The sequence below is a fragment of the Gopherus flavomarginatus genome, chromosome 8, assembly GCF_025201925.1.
Source record: "Gopherus flavomarginatus isolate rGopFla2 chromosome 8, rGopFla2.mat.asm, whole genome shotgun sequence".
Lineage (NCBI taxonomy): Eukaryota > Metazoa > Chordata > Testudines > Testudinidae > Gopherus > Gopherus flavomarginatus.
In genome coordinates, this window is record NC_066624.1 from 105,579,659 (window position 1) to 105,591,847 (window position 12,189).

General features: G+C 43.3%; 1 protein-coding gene across 5 annotated transcripts in view; it reads right to left on the bottom strand.

Moving 5' to 3' along the window:
• The window catches only part of MCF2L2 (MCF.2 cell line derived transforming sequence-like 2), a 302,991-nt gene that overhangs the window by 23,172 nt on the left and 267,630 nt on the right, over positions 1–12,189 (bottom strand). For all 5 annotated transcript variants that reach the window (XM_050964264.1, XM_050964267.1, XM_050964266.1 and 2 more), the window contains exons 22-25: positions 7,887–8,108; positions 5,282–5,374; positions 4,708–4,786; positions 2,973–3,045 (exon numbers count right to left, since the gene is read on the bottom strand). In XM_050964264.1, coding sequence (XP_050820221.1) covers positions 2,973–3,045; positions 4,708–4,786; positions 5,282–5,374; positions 7,887–8,108 — 467 coding nt within the window. The remainder of the gene's footprint in view (positions 1–2,972; positions 3,046–4,707; positions 4,787–5,281; positions 5,375–7,886; positions 8,109–12,189) is intronic.

Genomic DNA, 12,189 nt, shown 5'->3' on the forward strand with positions numbered 1-12,189 from the left:
AAGTGACTTTACATCAGAAAATGGGGAGAGGGATAGCTCAGTGGTTTGAGCATGGGCCTGCTAAACCCAGGGCTGTGAATTCAATCCTTGAGGGGCCCACTTAGGGATCTAGGGCAAAAATCAGTACTTGGTCCTGCTAGTGAAGGCAGGGGGCTGGACTTGATGACCTTTCAAGGTCCCTTCCAGTTCTAGGAGATTGGTATATCTCCAATTATTATTATTAACTTCTGGAAGCAACAGCAGAGAGGCACGGTTGTCATCATTTTTTCAGAGTGTTTATTAGTAGCAGAATGAGAATTCTGCTGAAAGAACAGAGCATTTGGGTACAAGATGATCCCCTCTCTACACTATGCTCTCTGTTAGGACACTTTTTTTCCCTAACAGTAGCCAGTCCCAGCTGCTCTGGAGGATGGTGCAATGGCCTTAAGAGTGCCCAATTCTGGAATAACATGCCCCTAGGAAAGTTTCTAAATGACCACATCAGTTCAGTGTTTGCTTACGCTGTGATGCATGAGGGGTTATACCACTTCTAAACATGTCTTATCCCACCCAGGGTAACTGTGGATATTCTCATTATCCTCACTACGACTTTTCTAATCCTAATAAGGGCTTCACCCTAGTGATGTCTAGCAACATCACCTGCCATCTCTGTGTCTCAACTTTCCCTTCCATACAATGGGATCATTTCACCATCACTGAAATGCCGTACCTCTTGGATGAAACAACTACTTAACAATGCACAAAAGCAGCACATAATTGTCCAGGATAGGAACTGAAGCTGTAGGATGAATTTAGATCAGCAGAATTTAAATGAGCAGAGTTGCAATTTAGCCAAGACACCAAAGTTCACACTATTCCTCTTGCAAAAAGTGTCCAGCGATCTTTAATTACCACAAGCATCCAGGATAGTGGTTTTGCATGTCTTTCTCTTCTGAAAGAGTGTTACATCATTTGACTACAATCCTGAAAGTTGCTGGTTTGAGTCTCACATGATCTCATACTGAAAGGCCATCTCCAATTCACTCAGAAGCTATATGGGTTCCTGATCCATCAGGTTAGGGAAGTCACAGACAGTTGGATGCGATACTGGTCACGTCACTCCCCTGTGTTCTGGTAGCTGTGAAACTGATGTTCCTTTACTGTGTCAGCCGGATGAGCCACTGCCTTGGGGAACTCTGACTTGGACTACTTCCTGCTGAACACTGGGTCTTCCTATGAGGTCTCTGCTCCAAATACTGACCCAGCCCAACTCTGCTTTATCTTGTAGAATCACAGCACAAAGGGGGTGTGGCTGCATACGACTAGATGAAAGAAAGCATACTGCACAACAACACAGAGGTGGCATCATCCGGTCAGACTTCTCTGATGTTGCAATGAAGGTTTACTGTATTACTGTAAACAACATAACTGCTGTTACATTTTACGTATGAGCAACTCAGGATGGACTGTATTTCCGTGGATGAAATGCAGTCTAACGAATTAATTAGTTTCTAGCCACAGCTGGAGCACTAGTGATACTGGTTGTTCTTCCGACGATACTGTTGCTGTATTTGAATTAACCAGTGCATCTTTTCCAATCACAGGGTTGCTCAGGCTTGTCACAGTCATAGGGAGATCATCCTCTACATGGGAGCAGGCCACAGGGTGTGGCTATCCTCTGAATCCATGTCTCTTTACCTCTGGGTCCACCTGTGAAAATCCATGGAACCCCGACCATGTAGAATGGCTATTTATGGACATCAGCAGGCTCAGGGAAAGGTTCACTCCTTCTCTTTTGTTGGCTCAGGACACGTTGTACCCTAATTCCTGTGTCTTTAATCCCACTGACCCACATAATAGAGAAGATCATGGTCTCCTTGGTTAGGATAGCTGCCAGGGCAGACTGTGTCAGTGTTCCTAAATAAACGCCTCTCCTTCTCCCCACGGCCCATATAAGCAATCACCATACATGGGCATTGCACTGTTGTGACAGTTTGGACAAAGGGTGTCTTGTCCAACATCCCCAAGACAGTAAGATCCTTATTTTTCCTTCTGTTTAATCTGCTGTAGGTTAAACTACCATATGCAGCCAGTGGTTCCTTCAGTTAATTAACCGTTAGCTGTAGTATTGTACCTAGTATTTCTGCTTTGGAAACACAAGCATTTTACATTGCCATGTCACAGGGTTAAATATCTGGCTTGGTTTGGTAAATTTCTCAGGTTGCATTTTACTTTCATTGGAACTGTTCTCTCTTTCTGTCCTCTGGACAATTTTACCCAGAGATCTTCAGCATGGTTAAATCTTAACCAAAGAAAGCACCATCTCTCAAATACTTCCAGGTCTTCCAAAACTAAAGAACAGGAAGAACAAAGTCACTTCCATTTAAAGTCTCCGAAATGGTATTGCAGAGCACTAGCAAGTGAACCAACAGACTGTCTGTGTTCCACAGGACCTTTGGGTTTGGTTGATAGTGTTAAAAACAAGCAAAAGCTCCAGAAAACGTTCACACAAAATCGGCCCAGCATCCCCTTTCCAAACTCAGGCCTTATTTGTTGATGACTTCATTTAGGCCAGGGTGACCAGACAGCAAGTGTGAAAAATCGGGACAGGGTTGGGAGATAATAGGAGCCTATACAAGATACAGCCCCAAATATCAAGACTGTCCCTATAAAATTGGGGCACCTGGTCACCCTAACCTCATTAAGTCCATGATCCTTTTCAATGGGTTGATTTCAATTGATCCTGGTGCCGATTAAATTAATAGGTGTCTGTGGCTCTTTTGGAGAAGGAAACTCCAGTCTGTTGAGTGCATTTTGCTTCGAGATTATGGGTTTGTACAAACATAAAATATTTGTCTGCATTTATGTGGGTATGCCTGGGAAGCAACATAGCACACTCATAATTCATCTGCACCTAAAGATACTGAGATTGGAACAGGTAAAAGATATTCTGATATCAATGCTAGGCAGGTCACCATTAAGTCTGTGATTACCTGGTTGAGTTGGAGGAATTCATTGGTGCATGGTACACGCTCTCTGTGATTCTTTGGTGTAGCTGGCTTGCTTCTGTTAGAGAAAGAAAAAAAATAGCTCCAAATTGCACTGATCATATCCTTTTTGTGGATACATCAGAGCACATGGCAAAGGAGACTGACTCAGGTGTTCAATTAATAATAAGTAGAGAAAGATCCAAACCAGATTCCTGGATCCAAATACACCTGAAATGTCACATGTACTGGTCAGGTGAAAATCTTCCCGTTAAAACACAGGGCACAATATTTTGGGAGCATCACTAATGAGTTAGAGAATCAGTGAAATTCTGCTTGAATCATGGCTTAAAACCTAAGGAAATTTTGATAAAACGGGCAGCAAGGGTGGCTCTGCCTCAGTGACCCAGATAACCCACTATACTAGCCCTGAATGGCTCAGCCCAGATTCCCTATTGTATGTCCTATGGAATATAAGTTTTCAGATCACCACTTGAACACCTCCTCTCCACTGATGTCTTCACAACACTATTCGACATTTGTTAGGGGTCTGCAAATGAAAAAAGATTGAAAACCACTGTTCTAGAGGTATCAATTATTTATAATTTCTGTCTCCCTCTGAATGCGGTACAGTTGGAGTAACAGTAAGTAAGGCAGCCAGATTTACAGATGGAGGGGGTAAAGAATATGAAAAAAGGCACCACTAATATATATTTTTAAACCTCTCTATGCTATTTCTAAAAGACTCTTTTTCTGTAAGATACGTGGCACACACAGAATGCATGGGTGTGTCGTCAGCCACCAAGACACTCACTTGGGATAACCTGCATCATTCACTCATGGCTTCACCACTCACGCAGGAATCCACCCCAAACTCATACCAGCAAAACTTTTACAGCATAGTGCATTCACACACACCCTCTTTTAGAGTTTCGCTGCAAGCTACTTTTCACTGCTGAGTTCATCCATTTTCATGGCCAGTTTTTTTTTTCACCTGATTTTATCTCACTGCTGTGTCATGCTTCATGCAGGTTAAAGCATAGGTGCTGGAACTAGGTGTACTGCCACACCTCCTGGCTTGAAGCGGTTTCTCTCATATTCAGGGTTTACAGTTTGATTCAGTGGCTCTCAGCACCACCCCTGCTCTACAAATTGTTCCAGTACCCCTGGGTTAAATGCAACAATACAAGACCTCGCTGGACAGTCTGCACTGCCCAGAGAGTCACAAAGCCTAACATATTAATGCTTCTTTTATATATCTCTTAGGTACTTAAATGGGCCATTATCACAGTATTCGAGCACCTCACAATCTTTCCTGTATTCATCCTCACAACACCCTGAGAGATATGGAAGTGCTACTCCTATTTCAGAGATGGGAAACAGGCCCAGAGGTATTAAGTCCCTCACCCAAGATGACACAAAAAGTCTGTGATAGAGCAGGTAATTGAACCAGGATCTCCTGAATCTTAGACTAGAGCCCTACCCAGTGGACTATCCTCCCTTTCATCGTCATGTTTTATGAGCAAGGCAACAGACTGATGCTCACTAGTTTAATAAGGGTCAAACTTCACTCATGTATTTCGCTTACAAACAATTATGTTGGTTTTCAACATACTGGGCCTGCTCTTGCTGATTTCATTTGGCAGCGCACACCCGTTCAATAACCCATTTTAGCTACCCCCTGTTGAATATCAGATACCGAGCCATTGCAACACCACAAAGATCACACATTGTGTCCTACCTCTGCATGCTTCTAGTTGTCCTGTCAGGACTTTTCTAATCTCAGAAACCCAAATGTTTTTCAACTCGATGGAAGATGCCTGTAAACACAGGAAAGGTACAAAGCAGATATAGTCCAATACCACTGGCAATCCTATGGCTGCTTTAACCTAAAATTTACTGTTAGCCCTTCCTTGTGATAAACCTCTATAACCAGAACTGGGACCAAAAAAGCAAAGGGCCCTTTACAAAATGAAAAATTACATTGGATCTAAAAGTTCTCATCATTATTTTTCCATCTGGACTCCTGAGTCATTTTCCATCATTTCATTTTCTTTTTCATCCACACAGAAATCACGACAAATTTCCTCAGAGATAAAGGTGACATTAGAACTTCATGAGCAGCGTGACTAGGCAGGCTCAGGATCACTGCTGCTCTAATAATGTACTTATTCTGAGAAAGGGAGTAACATTAAGATCACAATCTCGTTTCCTTCATATTCTCTTTGTCTTTGCCACTACAGGAAGTTACAACCCGGCTAAAGGAAACATGGCTAAAAGGAAGAAAACTCCTTTATAGAAAACATTGTCTTTACCTGGATGATATAGACCTCTTCTCGGCCATTATACCAGATCTCAAACTTCTTGTTATCGCCCTTTACATTTTCTGTGATGCCAACAGTACTCATCTGTTGCAAAATAAAAAAGGAAAACTTGGAATTTAATATTAACTTACTTTTAAATGATATCCCCTCTGAAGGGCACTATACAATGGACGTGTCCTATTCTGGATACTTTAACAGAGTGCATAAAATATGTTTGAATTATTTTTTAATCAACTTAAAATTCATCATTGCATCCTTTTAACTGTCAGTATTTCTCTCTAACAGATTACAGAAAGCAATTAGTAGCAGCACATTTGTTAAATTCAGATGTTGACCCTGTGAGGCACTGATCACTGTGGTCCCAATCCAGCAAAGAACTTAAGCATGTGAATTGTCCCAGGGACTCCATCATCAAATTGATGTGCTTTGCTGGATCAGGGCCAGGATCTTGCAGATCACACCCCATGGCTCTGTGAAATGATCTCTCTTCCCATGTGCAGACCTGTTGACTTCAGTGGTGTTCCACGTCAATGCAGAACTCTGCCCGCACAAATCTTATTGGGGAACTGGGGCCTAAGATGCTTGTGGTAAGGATTTGAGTGCTGAGCATCCACAACTCCCATTAGCTTTCATGTTCAGCATCTCTATGGATTAAGCCCTAAGACTGCAGCTTGGCAAATCATATCACATAAGAATCTGGAGGCCAAAAAAAGGATTTAGGGCAAACAAAACTGTAGGTACTTTTGATAGTTTCCAAACACATGAGGACAAAAGACTGAAAATATCAACACAACAAAGCTAATGTCTATAATTCTATAAAACTCTTAAACTGTATTTCTCATCTCCCAGATCACCAGGCTGGATAGAGTCTATATTACACACTGCACTAATATAGTCAGGTATATGCTGTAGGTATTCTCTATAAAAGGTTGCCTCAGAAATTCCGCTTTGTACATTTGTTCAGATTGCAAGTCGAATGCAATGATAGAAAGCAAGGTCACATTTCAAAGCATATACACGCTAAGTGGGGGGTGGGGGGCAGGTACAGCTAAAGTTGGGTGATCAACCTTAACTCTGCATTACCTGACTCTTGAGAGCTTGGTTACTCAACCTTAACTAGACTGTTGCCTAGCAAGTAAAGGGTTGCTTGGACAACCTTACTAATTAAAGGAAGGGCTGTAGGACTGGGTGCTCATTTTCTATAGTGTATATACAGCAAAACTAGCAGCTCTTCACCTCTGCCCCTCAGCATGGGGAGGGGAAATTCTTTATACGTAGGCTTGGAAGGATTCAACCTTTATCAGTACGTGCTGATAAATATCAATTTCACCGGCCACATCAAAACCGCCGAAAAAATATTTCCATTAATGATCATCGAAATTTACAGATACGCAGCATTTTTTTGTACTTTGCCTGACAAACCCTTAGTGTTTGATTTAAGAATATTTACTTTGTATATTTTGACATGTGATGGGGACAATCTGTGTTTTAATGGTTAGAAAGCTTGAACTTTTTGAATCTCAGTGTCTAGTATCATGAATTACTAGCTGGCCTCCCCCAATTTTGAGCAACTGAAATATTGAAATAGATAAAAATCTTTTAAAAATGCTTAAAATACACAATGATATTATCTGTCAAAATTTCAAAAAATAAAAATAGAATTCTGCCAAGTGCACTTATAGGGAAGAGGCCCTCCACCTACAGATCCAAAGAACAGGAGCACGCTCACATGCTATAACATAAGACAAATTGGAATTCTTATCCCATCTTACATACAAGACACACATACTCTATTACTTTTATGTTTTTGAATAGCTGATGCCTTCATAAATAGACATGGTTAATGGCCGGTGTATTGCAGCGTCACACACACAATGTTGTCCCAGATGTTGCCAACTGAAGTCCAGAGGATCAGGTCATTGTACTTGATGGGAGAATTTGACCGCCAGGAGTGTAACAAATGTTAATAAACAGTGTCAGGATTCAGGGGTTGGAACATCACCTCAGTGAATTTCAAGAGTCATCAAGTTTTTTGGGGATTCATTTGCAGATATTTTTGTAACACAACATAGGTTGGAGTTCACAAGCACAGTCCTGCTCCACCGACATCAACAAGAAAACGCCCAGTGCCTAAAACTAGAGCATGATGGGGCCCTCTATCTAGAACAATCAGAGACGGACCCAAAAACTGCTTATCCCTGCTCCTCGCTCTTGGATGTAGCCAGTGCAGAACACTTACGGCTTCACTCTGCACTGAGCTAACTAACTTCCCCTGGAATTTGGGGCCCTTTCTGCTACAGAAGTAATGGAGTTCAGACGAAAATTCAGATCCAGATGAAAAAATTCAGAGCCAGACCTAAGTTTGGATTTCAAAGATGCCTGAAGTTCCAGGGTTCATTGGCCCATCTCCAACTGGTGTTTCACTCAATTAAAAATGAGATCATTCCCAGAGCTCCTGCCTTATTCAACTTGCCTCCATAGAAAAGGTCATTCATACTTCTAATCTTGTCTTTAAAACGTCCACCTCCATGCTATTTTAAACTTGCTTCAGTAGCGGATATGTACCTCTCCTCTCCTTCTCTACCATGCACGTTACCTTTAAAGAATTCTTAAAGCTGTATGAAGGAGACTTCTCATGGCCGTCCGTGTTTTCATCCCGTTTCTTGCAGAAGAGCAGGATCTTTGTGTAGAGAAAGAGGTGCCTCTGCATCGGTTTGAACCTAGCCAAGTCCTTCACCTTGCTATGGCCCTTCTTGTGATCAGTCCAGACGTTGAACGAGCCCTGCATCAGCAGCTTGCCAAGCTCATGCACGTCACCCTGTCGGACAAGAGTGGGGAAAAGAAGGGTTTTCACATGGGTGACGTTCAAACCAGAAAAATGGAGGGCAGATTCATTTTCCCCAGTTAAAATCAAAGGATTGATGGGTGTGACTAGGGAACCAAAGGTCCCCATTGTGGGCCACAGCACTGGGCTATCTAGGGCGCTCGGAATCAGCGTGCAGCCAGGGCTAAAGAGTCAGCTGCGTGCTTCACTGTCCAGATCTACTCCCCAGCCGTAACCTCTGTGGCTCATAAAAGGGTTCACAAGCCCAATACTGGGCATAGGCAGAAGGGACAGGAGCAACTGCCCTGCTTACAGGTGGCCAGACTGACCACACTCCAACACAGCTTCAAGAATGGCCGGTCATGGAGACATGCACCCACAGCTATGACCAATAAAGAAAACAAGACCGGCTACACAGGAGGGAGAACAGAATGGGATAGCAGAGGGGCAAGGTTCCCCAGCCAGGCTGCCTCTAAGACACTGACACGGAGACAAAGGAGGCCTGCCAGCCCTGGAGTTTAAGGGATGATAGACTCAATTTAAGTTAAGAATTTAAGGACTGGTCTAAGTGTAGGTGCATTAAAAGGGACCAGTCAGGAGAAAACTGGGTTCCCTAGAGAGACTCCCCGGGATCAGCTGACAGGCTCCCTCACTTATCCATTCCCCCTGCCATTTTCCATGCCCACAACATCTAGGTCGCATCCCTCCTAGTTAAGACAATCAGCTCCGGCCTCTCTGAGGGACTTCTGGGAGTCATCAGACAAGAGCCCCAGTCTGGCAGAGCTGCAGGAGTTTGATGAGAGGGAGAAGCTGCCTCTATCAAAAAATGACAATCTGGGCTCCAACATCCCTCCCCTCCAGAGCAGTGTTAAGGGGCCTTAGGGCTTGTCTACACTGCCCCGCCGTATGCACCATCGGGGGACTGAACACCAGTGTGCCTCCAAGTGCTGCGCAGTAACTCACCTGTGCAAACTAAATGGTTCCTAGCTCGCGCTGATGTAACCCTGTTTGAAGAGGAACCTTTCAGTCCATACCCACCACAGCCACGCAGGGGAGTTACAGGGCAGCACTTTGGTGTGCACTGCTATTCCTACCCATAGTCTGAACTGCGGGACAGTGTAGATGTATCATTAGTGTCCAGTAATCTGAGCACGGGCCTGTACCGTGGGAGACCATGGTCCAATTCCTGCTCTGCCACAGACATCCAGGCTGACCTGGGTATGTCAGGTAGGGCCAGATGTGTAAAGTTTTTCACCTGCCTATCTGCATCTCTGGGTGCCTGGATTCTGGCCCTTAGTCTCTCTGTGCCTCAGTTTTCCATCTGTAGCCCAGGGGATAAAAGCCCTGCCCCATCTCAGAGGGGTGTGCAAGGATAAATACATTAAAGATTGTGAGGTGCTCAGATACTATGGGGATGGGCGCCAGATACGTACCAGAGAGAGCGAGAATAAGCATCAGACCTGCTTTAAGAGCCTGATCCAAAGCCTACCCATGTCAATGGGGGAGTATCTGTATCAACTATAATTGACTTTGGATCAGACCCTAGGAGCACAAGATGTGTAAAATATTTTAGTACTAAAGAGTGTCGGAGTAAAATGGGTGAAAGGAGTGTCAAAGTTACGCGTTAATGGACATTAAGAAACAGAGAAGGGACCCATTATACCTGCAAACTATTTTATAAGGAGTAATTTGTATCTGGTTTCAGAGTGGTAGCTGTATCAGTCTGTATCAGTAAAACAACAAGGAGTCCATATGGCATCTTAGGACTCCTCGTTGCTTCTTTTAATTTGTATCCGTGATACAGGATTATAGAACAAGCAACGATTCCTTTGACACGGATAAGTTTTGGTCCCAATCCTAAAACTTGTACAGGGAGTCAATTGCAGGACCGGGGCACTGGTTTGCAATGGAGGTGCTTAATTTTTGGTAACATTGATCATGGTGCCAAGAGAGAGGCGATATCTGAGATCTCTTGGCCCAATCCCACAGAAGGCTTTGAATATCAGCACAGAAACCTTGAACTCCATGTCTTCAATGGGGAGCCAATGAAGAGAGGGGAGCACAGGGCAAAGTGTTCATGGGCACCTGTGTTGCTCAGCAGATGGACTGCGCCTAACGGAGCTTGTTTGGGGTGCGTGATTTCATTCTGAAATGCAATTATTTCCTGATACTACAGGACATCGTGTCTCTTGTTTATGGAAGATTGGAGATATGGTTGAACTACCATTGCATCTCACTGCCACGCAGAGAGTATACTTAATCTGCAGGGTCAAGTTTTTATGCAAAGGGCAATCCAGTAACAAGAAATGCTTCTGAACATTTCTGTTCTCCCAACCATCAGCCTGCAAGTAATCTTTCCATGATGGCTTCCTAATAGATGTTTAGATTCCAGCAGCTTCTTACACAGGAGTTCTGCCCCTCAGCTATGCACATGCAGATCACCAAAAAGTAGAATAATCTACACAAGTCAAGGGCTCAAACCTGTTGCTTTATTGGGATAATGCCACCCTCAAAAAGCACGCTAGACCAGGCCAACTAGGCATGTCTACCACAGCTGTGTGCTTGAAGAGTCCCATCTCAAATCGGGGAACGGTTTGACTAGAGGTGGGAGGTGTTGGCCCTGCAGTTCTCACTAGTTATCAGAGCCTACTATCTGAAAAGGGCGTATTGGGAATGAATTTATTGAGTGCAATTTATTCCACAACTTATCTCCAATAAATAAGCACGCATGAGCCCCTTTAGAAGTGTTGTCAACACAGATCTTGTATGGCTACGTTGCGGCCATCGTGGCTGGCTACCTGTGAGACTTTACACACAATTTTTAGCTCGCTCAAGGAAGCAAATACAAGTATTCTAGCCCTCAGGGATAGCATGTGGGTTTGGTGCAATTCCCTGCAAGAGCTTGGGGCAAATACATAAGTGGAGGTGTGAAAGAGGTGTTAGTTGAATTCACAGGTGTAAATTTGACATGAGATTCAGAGACAAGAATATGCAAATTAGATCATGTCCCCACAATTCATGTGCGTGAGGAAGTGGTCTTTCCATTCACAGATCGCGTCAATGTCAGGGAAGGGATGTCAGTTGCCTGTACAGTAGCCCCACCCATCCCAACCCTTCCACACGCTGCAGCATTTTATAGAGCAAAGAAAAATAGTGCATACGTAAAAGTGACAGAGGGAATTTCAGGAGATAGAATGGTAGTACCTACATTTAAATTAGGCTAAGACAGTAGAAATGCCAATCCTCTCTTTTTAGGCTGGACCAGAAGTACTGTGCAAACTGGAAAAGTAATCAGAAATGCTGTTCCCATGAGATTGCCAATCCAGTTTTGCAGACCCTCGAGGTTCTGACAGATTGTACAAGCATCTGAACTTTTGGATGCTCATCCAACCCAGACATGTGAACCTGGTGAGGTTCAGCCATTGCTCCTATGGTTTGGAGAGCCTTTCACAAGCCAATGCCCCTGAGACATGGGTCATTGTAGGAGAATCTCTTCCCCCCTTGAAAAGTGAAGAGTAAAATACAAGAACTCAAGGAAATCCCTGTCTTTTACACTGACACAACTAAAGTCTTCATTCTTTCAATATTATATATAGTAGACAAATGCAGCAGATTCAACAGTGTCACAGTTCCACCAGGTGCCACTGCAGTCACTGAGTACCGCTGTAGGGATTTGAGAGGGTTGTAACTTCAAAAAGTTACAACGAAAAATAACCAACTCAGTTTGAGCAGCTGCCTCAGGTCAAATCTGATCCCCAAAATAAGATTTTGTTACAGGTTTTGCAAAAGCTGAAGCCAGTAGAGATGTGTCCAGTTTTTTTATTTTACTGCAATGGAAACAGCTTTTCACAAACCCCAAAATGTTCCCAGACACTGTTCACATCCTGAACTTCTAGCAATATGTTGTTAAAGTGAGTGGCTTCAATGGGAACAGAAACAAGTCCATAGTGTACGAAAATGTGAAAATGAAATTTACCATTCAAAAGTAAAACTGAGCAGGTCAGTTGTCATTTTCTATTTCAGAGAAATACAAAAAGTAAACGAACAGCATAAATGATTTTTAAAAATCATTTTA